Source organism: Phalacrocorax aristotelis, chromosome 8 (genome assembly GCF_949628215.1).
Source record: "Phalacrocorax aristotelis chromosome 8, bGulAri2.1, whole genome shotgun sequence".
In the NCBI taxonomy this organism is placed as follows: domain Eukaryota; kingdom Metazoa; phylum Chordata; class Aves; order Suliformes; family Phalacrocoracidae; genus Phalacrocorax; species Phalacrocorax aristotelis.
In genome coordinates this window covers 1,674,967-1,695,402 of record NC_134283.1, presented here as the reverse complement: position 1 = coordinate 1,695,402, position 20,436 = coordinate 1,674,967, and the positions used below count along the sequence as shown (strand labels likewise).

The following is a 20,436-nucleotide window of genomic DNA, read 5'->3' as shown; positions in this document are numbered from 1 at the left end:
ACATTCTAGAAAGTATCGATCCCAAGAGGTTACCCTCTTCGGGCCAGCACGGGCAGCCGTGTTGCTGCCCAGCAAACTGGGGAAGAAGGGTGAAGGATTTCAGCCCGGTCAGTGTCCCTGTCTGGTTTGCTGCATAGCAGTTTGTGCCTGTGCAGGAGAGGGGTGACAAGGATGGAATTGCACCTCAGAGAAGGGGCAAGGCCTGCCTTCAGTGAGGGTATTAGTGAATGTTAGTTCAAATGTTGTGAAGTTAAATTTAAATATGAATATTGCCTGCAGGGTTACTGCTGAACTACCACAAGGAAATGGCTGTGTTGTCCTCACTGCCCTCCAGCAGGATTACAAAGTAGTAGTCCTGAAGATTTCCTATTTTGGGAGGGTGTCTACATTTTAAGAAATGACTTCCAACATATTTTTAGAATGAAGAACAGGTACAGGGAGGAAAAAGACAAAATTTTCAAGTGTTTTGAGCATATGTTTCTATTTATACATGTGCTGTCTTTAAACTGGGTTATAAACACCTTCTTCAAAGTCACATGGCAAGTCCACAGCAGAACCAGGAATAATATTCAGGTCTCCCAGCTGCTGGTCCTGCAGCTTACCCACAATATTTAGAAATCATAGTCTCATGACATACAAAAAGGCTAAGCAGTCAAAATACTTTTCTAATGGTTGTCTTTTTTTTTTTTTCCTTCCCTTTCTCTTTCTCCTCAGAGCCTTCTGTCACAAACACTTTCCCCCACGCATCAAAGTCTCGGCAGAGTCCTGCTGAAACAACACATAATTCGAGATCCAGTCAGGCTTTGGAATATCTTAGGTGAGTCCGGAAGAGCAACTGTACAGGTGGAGGAGGGGAAAAGGTCTTGTATAGTAAGAGAATTGATCTTTCCTTACTTTCACTGCCTGCTTTCCCGAAAATGAAATAAAGCTGTTCTATTCTTGGCTTTGGGAGCTGTGTACCTTTTACGAGGGTCCTAAGTTTTTGTTTGGTGACAGGGATGAACTGTGGCACATTTCCAGAAGGAGCTCAGCATGATTAAGTAAGCACTTGAGTCATTAGACCTAAAAGCTAATTTAAAAACTGCAGACTTTAGAGAATCTTCCTCTGCCTCATTAGCAAAGCCTAAGATGAAAATGTCGTTCACCTTTGTCAGAAATGGCATCGTATGGCCTTGCTGAAAGCCTTGCACTGGAACAAGTTAAAAGTGCACATTAGAAAATATTATCTGAATTCTTAAAGCAAAAGCACAGAAAGGTAAAACAAAGGCAATTTTTCTTCTTGCTACCCTCTTCCAATTGGAAAGATGAGTTTGCTGATGCCTTTGAGGTTTGAACAAAACCGGTCGCAGCTATTCTGGCCAGTGTGGGCCTTGTGAGCTTGGGGTGCTTTACCTTTAAGAGGGTGGTTTTTTGAAGTTAAAATGAAAATATATGCATAATCTTTCCAATGGCAGTGTATCCTCTAGTAGAACTAGCCATGGACAAGTAGTCTAGTTTCGGAGTTTACTCTGTTTTCTGGAGCCTTTGTGAAAGACAATGGGAAGTGGAAACTGCTGTCCTCAAGTCAGTTGTCTTGCTTCTGAACTTTTTGCATTTTCCTGGTAGGAAAAGCCTTTGCTTATTGTTTTGTAGCAGCAGCTGTGAGTCTTACTGTTTGTAGCCTTACTTTCTTGGCTTTTATTAGAGCATCCTAACAGCATTTGCTGAGAAACCCGTGTTTAACTCTAGCACATGTATTTCCTTTAATAAGCATTTACAGTCCCTAATGTGAGGCTGTTCTTAACTGACAGTGCCAGTGTTAACTATGGTTTTATGTCTCAGGAAGTGTGTACGTGTTTCAGCACTGAAGAAATTTCTCCAAATAATTTTCTTTGCTCCATTAAAATGATCTCTGAACAAAGCCATATTTCAATTGGATTGTCAAAAAAAATATATAAGGAAACTGAAGGAATCTGTCCCTCCCATTACTCCTTCTGGCAAGCCTGCCCCATTTCCTTGGCACATGAACGAAGCTGTGTGCTCAGGTAGATGTGGAGCTTAGCTTCCCGTGCATTTGGAGCTCACGTGTATTTCTGCCATCCCCAGTCCCCCCTCCCCACCCCCGTCTCTGAGGTCTTCTGGTAGTAACTACTTCCCTCTGCTTGCCTGCAGGTAGCACTTACTATTTTACTACTTCAAGCTCTCAAGGGAGTAACCAGAAGAATGGAGGATTCAAAAAGAAATCTCAGCAGGAGGACGAGGGTATGTATGTGCCAAAAAGATATTTAACGAAACAAACCGTGTGTGTGTGAGGGGTAAGGGTGGACAGCGCGGAAGATCCACCTTCATGCTTCTGTCTCTGGGAACTGTAAACCTCTACCGGTAACCTACCGCCTCTACAAGCCCGTGGCTAAGAACAAGTCTGAAGGGGTATTTTAGCTTAGATGATGAAATACTAAGGCTAAAGATGGGTCATGATACTCATCTCTTTCTGTGCTGCTTTGCATCCTATACAAATAATTTCATGGATGTTTGCCTTAGCTTTGCAGCTTTACAAAGGTGAATAGTAGCATTTAGTGGGTTTTGATTTGGAGGTTTTGTTGTAGTGCATTTTGACCCAATAAAGAACTGAATTTTGTTAATGGGAGTTTATGCTGGATTCTGGTTTTTTTTTTCTTATTTCGTTTACCTTCATTGTGGATGTGTCTTTACTGCTAGTGATTTACAGAGCTCAAAGTTAAAAACAGATTCCTTAAAGAGTTCTTACCTGTGTTACTAATGGCACTTGCTCAGAATTTTTCCTTTTTTTTTTAAATCGGTATTCCTAGGTACTGGTTTTTGCGTGTCTTACACTGCCTAAGCCCCAGGCATCCCACGGTATAAGACTTTTTGCAAATGAGTTTTATCTCACTAAATGTGTTCTGGAACCTAGGGATCTGTGTGGTGTGCCAGATTATGTTGAGAAGTCGAGGAGTGCCCTCTCTGTACCTTAAGCTTAAGGAGGTGCCGAATCTAATGACAGAAATGGAGGTGGGGGTGCAGGGGAATAACTTCTGTGTACTAGAGAAAAACCTTGTGTAAGTGGCGAGAGGCAGCGTTCTGATCCTCATAGGAGGCACTGCTATCTTCCACCAGTAAGTTTTCACCAAACATTTTTCAAATGTGAGTGGATTTGTGGGTGTCCCTTCAAGCCTTGGTATTGTTGTCAACTTCCTGCTATTTGTAGATTGACAACAGCTGCATTCTCTTTGGAAAGTGTAATTTGACTCTTCCGCTTCTGTAAAGAAAATTCTTTGCTGGTCTGTATGTGCTCTTTCCCTCCAGCCTCCCAAGAACTGAAGTGCATGCAAAGATTTTCTAGGCTCTGGGTAACACATGCTTTCAGACTCTGTGATACAGATTTTTAGCTGTGAGGTCCTGCAGCTGATGTCACGTCCTGTGTCTTCGGGCCTGGTGGGGCACTTTAAGGAAGATGTCAGAATTGGCCCAGGTGAAGGTCTTGTTCCTTTGTCTTGTCAGTAACACTTGTGGAAGCGTAACAAAGACCTGATCATTTTCTTCGTTTTGTGACATTAGTTGATGCTTGCAGAGGCTGCTGGTGTCTTAAGAGAGTTTATAAGGCTATCTGCTGTGCTGCTTGTGTCCTGGAGCCTTGAGGGAGGGCGGGGTAAACCCTCCATAGATGGCGGGCTCCAGACCTTTGTACTGTGAGTTGGAAGGTGCTCAGCATCATGTTTAAGCCACACAGGTTGTAATATAATGTCATAAATTATACGATAAACTTTTACCTAGGTGTCATCAGCTAATGTAATACCTTGGCTTTTCCTCTGTTGTGCTTAAACGTGATGGTAGAATCCTCTCGGACTTAACTTTTGAAGTAAAAGCAGTCAGCTGCTGCTGACCTCTAGCCTGACCCGTGTCATTGCATGCAATCTCTGTAAGGCGAGAGCAGTGGTCTTGCCTGTTCCATTTAACTGGGCTGAAGTCTTCAATGCGATGCGAGTGCAGGTATCGGAGAGCCTTTGTTAAGGAAGCCACAGCTCAGAAGTTGGGGCCCTCGGTGTTTGCGAGACCATGCAGGGTGACTGTGAGCACAGCGCCTTGAAGAAGTATGGTAGCTGTTAAAATTAGTAAACAGTAACATGCTGTGTTCGGTGGCCTCTCTTCTCCTGTGATTAATGGATAGCTTGACTTAGGGAGGTGGAATGCTACCCCATGTCTCCAGGGGAATACTCGTCTCTGCAGTAATTATTAAAAAGAACTCTTCAAACTGTCACTGCAGCCCTTTCAAGATTTTAATCGGAGAGTTCAGATTTGGGGTTAATGGCAAATCATTGCTTCATGGAGGCTTTTTGAGACTAAAAAGCTGGAAGTATTCCCACAGCTGTTGCTTGCAAGTGTCACATGCCGTTACTGGATCTCATTTACTGAATATTGTGGGGTAGCTTATGGTGCAATAAGAATGTTATACTGTAAAGATAGTCATGCTTCACTTAAGCTTAGAAATAGGTTGATTTTGTTCTTAAATGTAGAGCAGAGGAAAGCTTTGTGTTGTCTTCTTGCTTTCTAGAAATGGTGGATTTTTTCCTGAAATTATTCAGCTGTAGGTTAAAGGTCCTAGACAAGCCTAATTCCTCGAAACTGGAGAAGCTGTTTGTGTCAAGGTATCTCATGGCCAGTTTTTACCCTGTGGTGATCTTTGTGTAATAGTACCCTCAGTTATGTGTGCTTTAGAACATATTATATGCCTCCTCACTTTGTCTGAAATTTAATACAGAAAAGTGCTTTAGCAGTAGTTGACTCTGACATCTCCAAGGAACTTGTGTCGCAATAGACGGACTTTCTTTCTGTCAGTACTCACTTTTATAGAGTTGTTTCTTTTCTCCATGGAATTTTTTTCATTTAGAACTTGCTCAGCTTTTCAGGATATTGCCCAGACTAAGGCCTCTATCGTACTATATTCTAATTTTCTTTAATAAGACCGTAGCGGATGTCACCCTGCAGCTTTGTGATGAATTGCTTTGTTCTAATAAAGCTGGATCTATCAGATAACCCAGAAGTGAGGAGATGGCATTGAAGAACAAAGTGGATGGGCTGGATGCAGTGTCTGAGCTTGTCACTGTCTTTTGAAATTATGACCTTCTCTGAAAAGCTGCATTGTTTCTATTTAGGAACAAGCCTTTACTGTTCAACATGGAGCAGAGCTAGAAAGGAGTAAAAAATGATGCTGCATATCTGAAGGACAGAGTACTTTTTTTAGCATCTGACTGGGTCATAATTTTGTCCCTTGGTTTTGTTGCAGTGTGTGTAGGATCTAATTGGTGGCTAGTGATAAATGCTAGTGTCAGAACATTTGTTACCAATTTGCAAATAAATCTAATCTGGGCTGCAGCAGGCAGATGCACGAGCAGTCCAGTGGCGCAGAATTAATTTGTATCTGGGTGTAGAATAGTATTTATATACACCATGTTGCTGCTGATGTTAAATTGTATATCAAGAACAAGTGCTAAATTATATATCGAGAACATCCACACGTGACTGGAAAGAGGAGGAGATATTTGTTGTCATCTTAACAACTGTAACACTAGCTAGTAGTTGACATTGAGCTGTGCTGTGGCAGTCCTTCTCATGCCACAGAATTTTAAATTTGCCTGTGCGGTGCAAAAAGTGTCGGGAGTCTGAAAAAAACTGTTTGGTGGCAAATACTTGAAGTAAACCATCCCTTTTTCTCATGTCATCACTTCAGCATGTCACTAGTACAGTAAAACGTGGAGGAAAGCACAACTAGCGTGTGAATCCCTCTTTGATTCAGGTCCTTAATGGGGACAAGTTATCAAACCTTTTTAAACATGAGGTTAGCTGTGTAGCATGGGAGAAAGTCTGCAATTTTAAGGCAGTGAGACTCATTTGGCGTGTACATATATATGCATAGGTGAGCCGCGTGTCAGGTCTGCTGTGCTATTTCAGATTTACTGCAAATGCAGGTATTTTCTTAGGTAGTAGAAATGTTGTTGGTCCGTGGCGCAGGATGCCAGCAGACCAGGAGCTCACCAGGAAGCAATTATCTTCTATAATACTGTGCTGTGTGATTTACCAGTGACACCATGACCGGGTTTACTCACTCCTAATACTTCCCGGTGGATATGTTAGCAGCAGCCTGAGGACTAGGCAGGGTAGAACCATGTTGTATAGAAGTGGGCTATAGTCATTCTTGAGGTTTGATTTTTAGCAGCAAGGGTCTGATGGCTTTATTGGGCCTATAGCCGTATTAGGCCAGGCAAGTGAGATAGTCTCTAACTTTAGAATAGAATGCCGTTTGGTGGGATTGTAATGGGTCTAGTGGACTATGGCCACCTGAAGTCTCTTGGACCAGGATTAGACTGCCTTAAAACAAGAAATGCTGATCAGAGCTCTTCAGAATAGGTCTGAGATTGCTGTCTGTCTTTCTACATGATCAATAACTTCTGGAAGTGAGGGGCTTGCTTTGGCTCACTGAATCTTCAATTCCTCCTCTTACCAAAGCAACATTTAAAGCGGAAGAGGTGATCGTCCATCATCATCTCTGCATACAAAGTGCCCCGCTGTGTGGTGTTGGGGACATTGGGGAACAGCTGAATATAGCCGTAGCAATGTGATGCAAGCAGATTTTTTGCTGGCTAGCAGGATGCAAGACTTGCCTCCTTCCAGGCAACTGTTAATTTTACATCTGAGCGCTTGTGCTTTTGTAACCAAGCTTTTGACCTGGTGCTGTTCCGTGTGTACAGCTGCGGCCCTGTGGTCTGACAGTCAAGAAGCTACAAAGGTCTGGGAATGTCATGCAATCCAAAAAACTGACTCACTTGTGTAACCTTGGCGAGTCACAAAACCTCCTTTGTGAGCCAGGCCAGAAAATTGCCTGTGCAATGTGAGTTTAGGTACTGCTCCTGAGTCTAGTACTTCAGGAGAAACCAAACATATGACAAAAAAAAAAAAAGCCCTCACAGGTGCCTTTTTGTCTGTCATTTATTTGTCCCTTCTTTGGGTCAGAAAGCTCTGCAATTACATGCTCATATCCTTCTTCTCTGATAATCTTTTCTTTTTTCCTAAAGAGGATGAGAAGCGCAAGAAAAGGGAAAATCAGATGCATCTTGAACGCTTACGGGCACTCCTCATCATAACATTCATAGTGCTGATGTTTCGATTCATGGTCACAGACAACAGAGAAGGGACCAACATTTCCTGGAACTACTTTGTGAACGAGATGCTGTCAAAGGGGGAGGTCCAGAGAATCGAAGTGGTGCCGGAGAGCGATATTGTGGAAGTTTATCTGCACCCAGGAGGATCTCCGCATGGACAAGTTGTGAGTGACTTTCTGCGATTGGAATGAATGATCTTAGATTACACTGTTGAAAAGAATTGAATTAATGAATATATGTTTGGTAAAACTCTAGCTGGTAAATTTGCTCTTCTTTAATTTTTCTCCTTCTTCTGTCTGAGGTTCAGGAGACTTCTGTTATTCATATCAACCTGGAAACTAAGGCTTTGGTTTTAAATTGTAAAAAAATAATTAATAATGGCCTGGAAGAAAATCTTACATATGTCTAAAACTGGAAAAATTCAATAGTTTTTTCTTACTGGCTCAGTCTGATACATAAGAAGGTGTCTAGAAGTTTGTGAACTCCTATTACTAGATCTTGTTTCAAAAATTTTCTCCTAGTTGGATTTTAGTTTCAGGTGTTCTGTCAAGCTCCATCAGACTTCCTTCCTAAAGCTTCCAAAATGGAAGCAAAGCAAAGTTTGATCACATGCTGACTTCCAGGAGTTGCCACTAAGAATCCTTACAAACTGGCTTGAGAGATTTAAATACTTGTTCTTGGACACATCCCACTTTGTTCAGTGACTTACGATCCATTTGCAAACTGCTGGATGAAATTAATTTCTGACAAAGATGCAGAAACAAGATCCAGGAAGTCTGAGTGGGGCACAAGACGCCTCCTTCCCAGTGACATAGCTTTCCATCTATAAGTCCAAATTTTGTCAGAGCTGAAGGTATCAGTACAACTGGGTTTATAATGCTAACTCCATCCTTCAGCTTGCCTATAAAGCTGTTGCATCTCATCTCGTTTCTAGAGAGCTGAGACTTAGTTCTCAACTTTTACGCTTTCGTAAGGTGCTGAAAAGACTAGAGGTGTTCCTAGGCTCATTTGGAGCCCTAGCGTCAGTTACCTGCTCATGAGTTCGTTGATGCAGTGTCAAAGGATGTAACATAAGGCTAGCTTTAATCTGACTTGAGAGCTTCTGCTCGTTGCTGTGTCCTTATCCTGCAATACTGATCTACTGCTTTTGATTGCCTGTCCCCAGAACGTTACCCTGTTGTACACAATGCGGGTGGCAAACATTGACAAATTTGAAGAGAAGCTGAGAGCTGCGGAGGATGAGCTGAATATTGATGAGAGAGAGAGAATCCCTGTTTCCTACAAACATCCCGGCTTTTACGGAAAGTATGATAGAAATTTGTGCTTACTGTTGATCTTTTATTGGTGATGGCATCCCTCCCTTGGAGAGGAAAGTGCCTTTCAACTGAATGTTATAAATATAGAACAAAAAAAGCCCCAGTTTCAGAGCACTTACCCCACCTTTCAGAAATAGGCATGCTCTCGATGTACCTTAATGTTTCAAAAGCAGGAGTCCCAAGGAGGTGTCTGGAACCGCAGCATGCAGCAGACCAAAATGTTTCGGGTCAGTGTCAGCAAGTCTGAGGAAAGTCTCTGTCGGTTGCTGTGCATTCTTGCACAGCTGAGCACTTTTTGGCCTTATAATCAATCATCCAAGTGCAGAGTAGTGATAGAAGTCCTGACTCAACAAGTGATGTTACACCCTGGTCTGTGGAGAATGCTGGTGGTGCAGTAAGCCTTCCCCCATTAAAGCACTTTGAGGAAGGCCCGTGGTGGTTGTTCAGTCTGTAAAAATAAACACCTAGTTTTGGCCTGCTTCTCCAGCAGCTGTAGATCAGAGGACAGCCTGTGCTGGTGCTCGCTCCAGCTGTGAGCCACATACTGAGCCGAGCAGCTTTGATGCTAGCATACAAAATCTCCATCAGAGGAGTACGTCTATTAAACTTGCAGCCCTTTTCGGATACCTGAAACCAAGGTCCTTTGCTCAAAAAAAAACCAAAATAAGCTTTTAATTCTGAAATAAGCTGTAATGAGCAAGAAGAGGGAAGATCTGTCAAAAAGACTAGAAGGCACTGGCTGGATTTTATTCTGTGCTTTCATATGATGTAATTATGTTCAGTGGTCATTTGCTGTGAGGTGGCTTATTTGCCCTTCTGTTAAGACCGGCAGCTTGTTTTGGCAAAACAGGGTTTCCAGGGTCCAGAGCACAAAACAGGCCTGTCAGGCTCGCTCAGTGGGCTTGAACAAGTCCACTGCCATTGCTGATGGCCATTACACTGGTGTAGAAAGATGCTTTCCATAAGCGTGGGGAGAGGCTCCAGCATTTGAAGAGCTCTCGGCTAGTTGCTTACTCTAAATTAGTAACAAAGAGATGTAGTGCAGAAGTCCTGTCAGTTACCTGCCGAGACGGCCTGGTCACTTCCTTGTGCACCGCGCGGAGCACGTCATCTGCGCTCAGTAACTTGCAGGGCGTGGAGCAGGGTGGCTTCCCAACTGTAGATGGGGATGGCCAGTGTGTGTAATTCTTCCTCCCAGACACCTTGCCAAAATGTGAAACAAATGTCATGTTCGTACGTGAGCAGATACCTGGACTGGGTTTTGTCTAGTAACTTGTCATCTGAACAGCATTTGCACGTTTTTAATACATGGTTTATATGAAGGTAAACTTTTTAAACTGATCATGCAGCGTGAGACCTTTACTTGAAATTCAGAGCTTGCCATTTTTTTCAAACTTGTGTATGACAGGAAGAGTAGACTGAACAGTTAGTCAGCCACCAACACAAGCTGCTTCCCCTGCCCTTGAAAAGATATTATTTCTTTAAGGGATACTGTAGGGTCTGAAGTCTCTCAGGAGAATTGATGAATGTCTGGAGAATTCAGAGTCTTGGTCCAGCGTTTGAACCTGTGAGGTACAGAGCACTTGCAGCTTGGATTCAGTTTACTCTGGGATGCGGGCACTTGATGGCTTTCAGAATTAATCTTGTTTGTATAGTTGACAGATAGAAGGTGACTTCCAGTTTCCAGCGTTGCCTAGGCTCTCTCACCGAGAAGAAACAAGTGCAGCTGGGTATATAGCACATGCTGGTCCCCTTGCTTCAGTAAATCATCCCTCTCTGAGAGATGGAACACACATTCCTAAAGATAAGACACAGAAGTGTGGCGAGACCAGATGATTTCACAGGCATGTGAAGCAGAACAGGGTCCCACAAATCTCAACCCGTCATCTGACATAGGATCATTTTTCCTCCTATTGAAAGCATCCTTTGTTTAGAGCTCACGGGATATTTGTCCTCAGAGTGTTTGTCTTGTAACTGTATTAGACCTGCAGTGTCATCTCTGCTCCGCATCTCCCTCCTAATGCAATTGGTTTTGCAAAGGATCCAGAAAACCGGTGATGTTGGTTGCTGTAGCACTTCCTTCTGACATAAAGGAGTTCTGGGAGACTTGACCAGGGAGGGCTAACCAGACTAGGTAGAGCAGCCTCTTAATGGGAGACCCGCAGCAGGATTTCTGCCAGGATTAGGGGAGTTGGAATCTCCCTAGTGTTGCTGGGCGCAGGTCATCTGCAGTGAGCTCCCTCTGGATGGACTGCCAGCCCCACCGGATTCTGCTCCGGCTGTGATTTGACTGCCTGAAGGTCCGTCCCATTTGTTTTATAAGTAGGAATGCCTCTGAAGGGGATGGTGAGGTCAAATGTCTTCCACGGCTGTAAGCAGTATTTGCCAGTGTCCTCTGCTTAACTTTTTGGGTTAGGTAATTGTTGGGGTTTATATATATCTATATCTAAAAAAAAAATTGGAAAGGCTCCATTTTTCTTAGTCATGTCTGCTCATTGCTGCACTTGTAGCCTAAATGTCAGGACCTTTAAAATACTGAAAATAGTTACTCTGAGTAGTATTTATCAAGTTGTGACCGATTGCCTCAATTTGTACCTGTCTTGCTTTTGTCCTTTTAGTGATATCATTTCCCTGATAGTGACACTTGTGGCTGTGTCCATGTTGTGGAGCATCTTCCGCCTTATTAGGGTTGCAAGCCGGGCGGGAGGATTCAACGCCTTTGTGAGTATCCTGGATTTTGATGTTGTTTTACAGCCTGTGGTAGTCTTGCCTTGTGCTGGCCCAGCCTCCTCCCTTTTCCCCAGCAAAGTCAATGCAGAATGAGGATTAATTGGCGCCAAGGACTCTCCAGTCTTGACACATCTTGCATCTTTTCCTGCCCTGATCATCTGACTAGATTGTACAGTAACTGGCCTTAGCTGAGGCCCTTTCTTTCCCCAATGGCAGGAAGGGCTGAGCTCAGTGAATTTGCAGTCCAGTTTGCTCTGCTGTTTTCAAAGCTTGTTAATGAGTTGCAGCTGCAGATGGTGTTTTTCACTGGGTCCTGCCAATATGCTTCCCATACAGCCAGAAGTAGGAATTGCTGCTTTCTGCAAAATGAGTTCTCAATTTATAAAATATGTTCAGATTCTGGATTTCATTATGTGTTGGCCTGTTCCACTCATGCCACATGCCTCACTTGCAACATCAGTCAAATCTCCTCCTCCCTTCTTCCACCCTCGCCTGGATCAGCTGATGAAACTATAGAAGTCAGCCTGGGGTGCACTCCCATTGACCGCAGGGATTTGAGGATGAAAACATGGTCAATTCAGTCCCTGGTTAGATTTCCCACTCAGTCTCCTCCACAGTTCTCTTTTGGCCTTGGGATTCTCTTCACACAAAGGGACGCAGATGCTCAGAGGAGAAGAATATTTTAAAGAGGTGTTGAGTAATGAGGGCCTTGAGGACTAGACTATCCAAGGACTTCTGTCCTTGCATAAGTGGGGACAGCTAGGCCTTGCATGTTTAACTCTTCATTTGGATAAGCTGGTGTTTGAGGCCTGAGGAGCTATAAACTTTATTCTCAAAGAAAAAAAAAAATTCCTGAGTAGCTGTTTTCAGTAGGACATAATGAGCAGTTAAAAGTAAGGCATTTAACTAAATTCGTGTTTTGACTGTCACTGTGGCTTAACACGTACCAGGAGACTGAAATGTGGCGTCTGTTAAATTTGAGAACCTGTAGTTCTGTCCTGGTTTGTGTTGCGGTAGGAACCAGTGGCAGCATCGGACAGTGGTGCAAAGTGTCTGTTTATATGCATTTGCAAGGCATTATTGGTAATTATTTACCACTGACAGTTGCTTACCATCAACATGTACTCCTCAAAATATACCTATCCCATGTGTATTAAGGATCAGTGTGTTTAGAAATCAGGGAGAGGACCCCAAGTTTCCCAAAGGTCTTGGGCATTCTGCATGTTTTTAATAAGTATTGCTGCCTGGTCAGTATGGAGTCTATGCTGGGTTGTGTTGGGACTGTTCCTGCAGGTTTATCCTGGCTCCTCCCAACAAAATGTGGATAACTAAAGTTTTAGTCGCAATCCAGCTGTGATGTATTTCCAAAGTAAAACACCGATGTGTTGGTGGGCACTGTAACATTTTTTAGGGGCAGCTCGTACCTGTGCTGTGCTGTCTCCCAAAGTATGGCGGACAGCCTTCCCAGACCATTGCCTTGTCCAGAGTCCGAGCACGTCTTCAGTATTGTGCTGCCTTCCACAGAACCAGCTGAAGATGGCTCGTTTCACCATTGTGGATGGAAAATCTGGAAAAGGGATTGGCTTCAAGGATGTAGCGGGAATGCATGAGGCGAAAATGGAAGTCAAAGAATTTGTGGACTATTTAAAGGTATATAAAAGTAGAACAAAATAAGTGCTTGCCACCCGGATTCGGGGATAGGCGGCTGACCTGGGGAGGAGGGTGTATTCTTCTCTTCATCCTTCATGATACTGAGCAGCCTCTGTTTAAATAAACTGGCAGCTTTTTATGCTGTGAGCACCGTTACTCAATCCCTATATTTCCAGTTCTGTAAGAGGAATATAGCTGCTCCCATTACCAGCTCAGAGTTGCTCAGGCTGAAAACAGTATGGGGAAGCTCTGGGAGACCATATTCTTGTGCAAGTGCTTCATGTGAGCTGTGGACCTGACAGAGTTGTGGTGTTCCTGCAGAGTCCTGATCGCTACCTTCAGCTTGGGGCTAAAGTGCCCAAGGGTGCCTTGCTACTCGGACCGCCAGGCTGTGGGAAGACGTTGCTGGCCAAGGCCGTGGCTACAGAAGCACAAGTGCCGTTTTTGGCCATGGCGGGCTCTGAGTTTGTGGAGGTGATAGGAGGTAAGCGTCTCGGGAGGGAGGGTGTGGAGCTGACTTGGTCTGTTGTGGAGTTGAAGGGTGCTGGCTGGGCCTCTTGCAAAGGACACGGTTTTAGCCTGTCTTTGAATGGGGAGGATGGGTTGGATATTTCTACTGAAAATATAAAAGGTTTTCAGTAATAGAGAGTACTTAATTGTGTAGTACCTAAAATGCATGCCCTCTGAATTGCTAGCTGTTTCTTCCTGACAGCGACAACCATGGTTCTTCCTGGTTCTTCAGAACATTATCTTTGACTTCCCTGTACCTATTACTAAAGCCACTAACGGAGGCTTCCTTCCTTGAATGAGAACACTGCCGATTTTCTGCTGCTCCCTGCTGATGGGGAACGTATGGCCTCTCTGTGCCTTGGGATTTCCATCTTCCTCCTTTTCTTCCTTCGTCCTAGATCCCTTGAGACCCAACAAGGGTCAGTGTGCTGAAAAATGCTGAATATTTCTGCTTCTGATTTGTGGAAGGAGCAGAAGTTCATGTTGGGAGGCAGGAGCAGAGCTCCTTGTACAGCAGCTGTAGGAGTCCCTGCAGTTTGGGGAGCTCAGTTAAAAGTGAGCATGTTCCAAGAGGAGGTGTGCCCAAGGACTAAACCTATGAGTTCTGTGGCTGTTTCTTTGTACTGGGAGTGTTGAGATAGAGGGACTGTCATATTCTGACCGGTGTCAAGTGTCAGCTTGGGTGCCAGTAATGTTGCTCTACAGCTTTCCTGACAATTTTAGCTACAAGGCTTATTTCTTCCCTTCCCCTACAGGTCTTGGAGCCGCCAGGGTTCGGAGCCTCTTCAGAGAAGCCCAGGCTCGCGCACCCTGCATTGTGTACATCGATGAAATTGATGCCGTGGGCAAGAAGCGCTCAACCAATATATCTGGTTTTGCCAATGCTGAGGAGGAACAGACCTTAAACCAGCTGCTGGTGGAAATGGACGGTCAGTATTTCTCTCTCCCTCTCAGCAGCTGGGCCCTTATCACCTCAGAGATCCAAGCTGTTGGCCTGTGCATCCTTTTCCTGCTTGAACTTGCCATGCCTCTTCAGCGTTCTCTTCTTGCTGAAGTAATTACAGTTGCATCGAAACAAATCTCGTTCCCCTCCTCCCTGGGACAAGGCTGGGACCAGGCTAGCTGGCACTTTGCCGCCTGTTCAGGACTAAGCCCAGAACTACAGCTTGGTCATGTCCTTGCTAAAAGACTGTATGACAAGTGCTTGCTGTGTCTCGGGCTGCTGCTTAGTGAAGGGGCTGTGGTCCTGAAAGTCAGGATGGTTTTTTTCCTATGTGGACACCAGCATGGCCGGCCAGGCTGGCCTGGCTTTGGTTCCAGAGGTTGTCGTATCACTCACTTGAAGTGAGTTCTTTCTCCCCTTCACCAGCTGCTGCACTGAGTACAGAGGAGAAGCAGCAGCAGCTGCTGTTCAGCACAGGGTTTCTGGAAGTTGTGTACCCGGTACTTGCTTCATGCTGATCCAGGCTTTCCTGCAGAACCCTTGGGAATCTCCTCAAGCACCAGTCTGAGCCCATGTACCCCATCATTAGTCCCTGTTTCTAAAGGCACCGTAGCATATCTCTCTTCATCTCTCCCTGGAGAGTTAGGCAGGACTGCTCCAGAGCTGATAGTACCTAAGGAAGTAGTTGGGCTTAGGACAGACCTCTGAGTATGTGCTGTGACTAAACTGTGGAGATAACCCTCTTAAGAGCCTATATAAATGTCTAGATTTCAAGGGTTTGGGGCTAAATCTAGTAAATCTTAAAACCCTGGAGCCAATGTTGTGTCACATCCAGAGTGAATTTGCACTAACAGCCATGTGAGCATCCTCCTGCTAATAAAATCGACAGAAAATGTGCATTAGAGATCATGGCTGGCAGAGGGCAGCAACCCCAAAGACTCTTACTGTAGTAAATGGCTTCAGTTCAGGAGTATGTTTTCCCACTGGCAATTGGGGAAGAATTATTTACGGTACTGGGGAACCAAAAGAAAATGAATCGGCAGCAAGGGCGCTGCTGTCTGTAGAGGGTAACGTTTAGGTCCGGCTGGCCATTAAATGTTGTTGAATGCTTGCTGTGTTCTGTCTGAGACGGGTAGTGGTTTAAAGCCTGTTAAGGTTTAAAGCTTAGCTGTCCCAGAGGAACATAAGCAATGTAATATATCAATTCTCCCATCCTTTGACTTATTCTCAGGCTGTCTGCCTGACTATAGGATCCCTATCTAAACTGGGAGAGATAAGCTTTGCAAACAAGCTCTTGTTTGATGCCACGCTTCTGTATGGTTTCTGGCTGTACTGCATCTGGAATCGGCCCTTTTCTCAGATGCTTTCATACAAGCGCCAAAGTGAATAATCCTTTGGCTGTTCTTAGTCAGAACTCTGTCAGAGCCTGCAGCACTGACCCAACTTGCAATGTTTCTGTTGCTAAATCTCATTATTGCAGAGCAGGATAAGGAATAACTACCTACCTACCCATCAGGGAGTGTTTGTCTGCTGTTTCGTGGGACAGATACACCTTTTCTCTTGACTGTAACTGTGAAACTTGTTGTCTCATCACACTCTTCATATGAAAAATGAAAAGCTGTCCTACACTAAAAGCATCCCCCTTTCTCCAGGCCTTAGGGTTTGAAACTGCTTGGTTTTTTTACTGAGTGCTTGCAGTGAAATGGGGATGCAGCCCTGCTGAAGTAGAGCCTTCTGGAGATTGCTCTGGAGTCGACCCTCCCTTTTTCAGGAGAGAAGCTGGGACTTGTAAAAATGCTCTCAGTGAAGGGTAGATGCTCCTTCGTACTGCGCACAAGATGATCTGTAATTCTGGATCTCTGCCCTTGCTGCAGAAGGAGGAGAAATTGTAAGCAGGAGCACAGCATGGTATGCACAGGGTAGGGTGGTCCTGCTGTTACAGATATTTCTCTCTGCTTCAGCACAGGTGCCGTGAAGTTTTTGAAGGAGAGGAATAAGCTTTGAGTAGGTCCTAAATAAGCAGACAGAAATCTGGTTATCAGAGGAACACCCTTGAAACACATCATGCTACGTAGATACCAGAAATCACCATAAATACGTGTTTGCAGTTCCCTGGGACTTTGCACAGGCACTAACTTAGGCAACTTGGCCAAGCACGTAAATATACTTGGATGAACATAACTGTTTACAGCTGTATCTGTATAGTAGATGGTCTCAACAGAAAAGACCGGTAGTAACACAGTTTTAGGGTGAGCTGGCAACAGGTTAACACGGACTTAAACGGAGGCCTATCTGTCCGTTCAGGAATATGTGGGCAGTACAATCCACATCTCCATACCAGAAATGAAAATGTCTGATTTCTTCCAGTCTGAAGAAATTAGGTGTCGTTTCTGGAGTGTTTTCTTGGTGAGTTTCAGTTCAGAATTTAGAACTGCATTGGAAAGTGAGTTTCGAAGGTAAATATTATCCTTGGTATGTACTTTAATAGTTCTTTGTTTGCTGTGTGCTGCCTGGTTTATTTTTAAATTTATATTGCCTCATTATTTATTCGTGTCTCGTACAGATCATGTACTAAGTCTCATTTTGCTAAGTGCTTTATCAAACGCACACTAAAAAAACAGCCCAAGGAGTTTACAATGTCAGATGGGAGACAGCTGGCAAGGACTGTCAGGCTAGCACAAGAAACACGGACGTACTGTTGGCTTGTACTCATAAGCAGTGATCTTGGCACGTGTTACTGAAATGTTATCTAACTGAGCATGTTACCTAAATGAACACTGAGGTGCTGTGTGCATCGTGGCAAAATAGGTTTCAGGATGATAGTGAATAAGGTTTTTTAGGAGGCTAAGAGTTCTACCCAAGCACGAGCGGAGGAGTGGTGTGTGTTTGTAATGAGGAAGCCTTGAAATGAAAGGTTGAAAGCTCTGTTTTAGCTGTCTTTAGCTTAAATTGATGGTTGAAGTTCTGCAAGGCAACACCATGGAACCAAGTTAGCTATTAATTTGAGAAAAAATTGTGCACAGAAGTAGATCTATGAGTCATCAGTGGTGATTGTTGAATTTGTGCGTTCAAATGAGATCACTTAGAGGCAAGGTAGAGGAAGAAAAGGAGGGTCAGAGTGATATGGAACCTGCTCTGCAGGCAGGAGGAAGGATGAGGACACCAAGGAAAAAGCCATTTTGGTAAGCTGTATGGGATGAATGTGCAGTTTGATACTTGGTGATTCTGGTATGCAGGTTTTAGAGTCACTGTAGTGCTCTTTTCTACAAGTCACCTTGGTTTCCTTTGCTCAGACAGCTTGCCTCGTGTTCTGGAAGCACCAGGGGTCTGGTGGGAGAAGGGGAGGGACTGGAAGGAGCCTGTAGGTACAAAAGCTGTTTTTAAAACCAGAGTGGCACGTGTACTCCGGTCTTTGTCAAAACAGGTGCCTGGTTTGAATAGCAAATCTTCCCTCACAAACTGCAAACAAGCGGAAGAAGAATGTGACCCAAATACCTCCTCTGTTCTGAATGCGTTTGAGAGGAGCTTGATAGTCCTGGGCTGATCTGCGATTTGTGAACGAAAACGCAGGACACTGAAGTCTCCAGACAAGACCTCTCCTCTCCCTGAGGCTTCCCTCACAAAGGTGACCCTGTTTCAATGATCCTGTCACAGATGATGTCCAAAAGGCTTTTGAACAAAGGGCTGGAGAATTACCAGGTGTAATAATGCAGATGAGATGCCCATCAAAGTATGGGGCTCCGTCAGTGGGGAGCAGAGCACTTGCCAGTTCAAGTGGACCCGTCTTTTTCTGTTCCTTTTTGAAGCGGCTTCATTTGTAAACACTGTAGACATGTAGAAAGCTCTCTTTCAGCTAGATTTTTAGAGCTGTTTTTCAGTTGTTGATGTGACTGAGGCGCTGCTTTTGTAGCCTGTTCCTTTGGCTGATCTTTGCCTGGGGAAGCCAAAGCCTGTGACATGCCAGGTGATGTTGCACCGGGAGCAGTAATAGGAACTGGAGGCTGCGGTTGTAGATTTCTTGGAGCACTGTTTCGCACCACTGGGATACAGGCTTGAGAGCAAGTGGAGCAGAAGCTGATGTGAGGAGGATGCTCTCAGCGGTTGTTTTTTTTGTATTTGTTCTGATAGTCAGACCTATTTTAAGAGAGTCTTCCCAGCTGCAAAGCAGATAATGTACCATCTAATCCTGCCGTGTGAATGAAGCTTGCTATCCCCCAAGTGCCTGCCAGTCTCTCTGATTATTTATCACACCCCGAAGTGCAGTGTAATACATGCCTGAAGAACGGCTGGCTTCATCCTCTCCAGGAGCTTATTTAGACAGCATCCTGCAGGGAGGATGGACTGAGGTTTGCTACAGCGCAAGCTGACAGAGCCAGTCCTCTGACTTACCTGTAACCTTAATCTCTCTGCTGAGCTCTTGTACGCTGACACATTTGGCAGCTCTTCTGGTGGAGCTGGAGAGAGCTGAAACTCGCCCAGCTTACGTGCATAAAGCTGCCTCTCTGCGGCGTGTGACTTGGCAGCGGAGGAAGCACATGGGACTAATGCGTCCTTTCCCTGGGAAGGCTGCTGTATGCCGGCGCTGTTGAATCGGCTGTAAGCAGGTGACTCATACCCAGGGGCCTGTGGGCACCTGGTGGAATGTAATAAATAAGCAGTGTGGTTCAATGATTCAACATGATCTCTGGCTCCCCACCCAAGCAGCACAGCCGCCTGCCCCTTTCTGCCCTCCTCCTGCTGCTAGTGCTCCAGCCTCCCCAGGAAGCCCTGTCTGCCTTTGATGCCTCCATACTGCAGGCTGCTCTCACGAAGCATGTAAATCCTGATGCTCCCTTCATCTTTAAGACCTGGAGACAAAATCTTCTCTGACTGTGGCTTGAGCTGGTGTATGCTAATCATCACTGCAAAGCTGCTCGGTTGTGTTCTGTGTCTGCCTACAGGTCCGTGGAGTAAGTTCTGCAGGGTTGATCTTTGCACTGGTCTGCAGTGTGCCTGGGTGCCTTCTGAATGATAAAAGACCAGTGAGAAGACAAAAGATCGAATCACGCTGTAACATGCCCCTTGCTGGGTGGCAAGGCCACGTCTTCTCTTTCTGCGTTAACCTGAGCTGGACAGAAGAAAGCCTGTCCCTTCCCTGGTGATTCTAGTGGCCTGTCTGTGACTGAAGGCTAAAAGTAAATGAAAGCTTGAAGGGCTCGCCACAGAAATCTGGGAAGGAGAGGCCGTTTCAGCTAGCAAACACTGTTTGTACAACCTGGAGCTAAAGGAGAAGGAATTGACTTGAGCCTGGGGGTGAGAAGGCATCTCCTAATTCATCAGAATAGGGAGATTCTGTTCTGCGTTCTAGGTGGAGCAATTTCCAAACGTGTCAAAAGGAAGGCAAAAAAGCCTGTTTTAAGCCAAAGCTCATTAAGTAAATGAAAAGGGAGTTTCAGAGTATCTGCGATGACCAGAGACTTGCCTGGGTGACTTGGGAGGTTCCTTCCTCTCTTGTGCTCCTAGCTGAAGGGGGCGGTTTTGCAGCCTCAGCTGCCCCAAAGGATGCTGTAAACACCCTCTGGCTTTGTGATAAAGCTGTGTAAGACATCCTCTGCATCCTGTCCTGCCCCGTCCCTTTGTACGCTTGCAATGCAGCACCTGTGATGGTGAAAACCTTCACCTTCATTTTCACTTGTTTTTCTACAGGAATGGGGACGACAGATCATGTCATAGTGTTGGCTTCCACCAACCGTGCTGATGTCTTGGATAACGCCTTGATGAGACCTGGGAGGCTTGACAGGCACATCTTTATTGATCTTCCAACACTCCAGGTATATTCCACCTGCTGCCCCATCTTTACCATAATGCTAGTGGCTAAGGTGTTCCAATCCTTGCTGGTGATTCACTGGCCTGGCAAAGGCTGAGCTTGGAGAAGATAGAGATGGTAAGCTTCTGTTTGCCTTTATTCTTATTTATGTGCTCTAAATCAAGGATTTGACATGCTAATTTAGTTCCTTGTTTCTCCGAAATGACTGCTCACTGTTTTTAAGTGTCTCTCCTCTGGTATGAGCTTTGGCAGTGAATTCTTCTGTGAGGTTCTCTTTGCCATGCAGATGCAGAACTATGTGTCTTCTCTCCAGGAAACTGGGAACCA

The 20,436-nt window shown here is 44.8% G+C and overlaps 1 protein-coding gene across 2 annotated transcripts in view; it reads left to right on the top strand.

The window, feature by feature from the left end:
* The window catches only part of SPG7 (SPG7 matrix AAA peptidase subunit, paraplegin), a 41,629-nt gene that overhangs the window by 9,432 nt on the left and 11,761 nt on the right, over positions 1 to 20,436 (top strand). For both annotated transcript variants that reach the window (XM_075101149.1, XM_075101148.1), the window contains 9 exons: positions 715 to 817; positions 2,152 to 2,241; positions 7,068 to 7,318; positions 8,320 to 8,459; positions 11,089 to 11,191; positions 12,725 to 12,850; positions 13,172 to 13,334; positions 14,116 to 14,289; positions 19,989 to 20,113. In XM_075101149.1, the coding sequence (XP_074957250.1) occupies positions 7,100 to 7,318; positions 8,320 to 8,459; positions 11,089 to 11,191; positions 12,725 to 12,850; positions 13,172 to 13,334; positions 14,116 to 14,289; positions 19,989 to 20,113 (1,050 nt within the window). In that variant the 5' untranslated portion in view covers positions 715 to 817; positions 2,152 to 2,241; positions 7,068 to 7,099. The remainder of the gene's footprint in view (positions 1 to 714; positions 818 to 2,151; positions 2,242 to 7,067; positions 7,319 to 8,319; positions 8,460 to 11,088; positions 11,192 to 12,724; positions 12,851 to 13,171; positions 13,335 to 14,115; positions 14,290 to 19,988; positions 20,114 to 20,436) is intronic.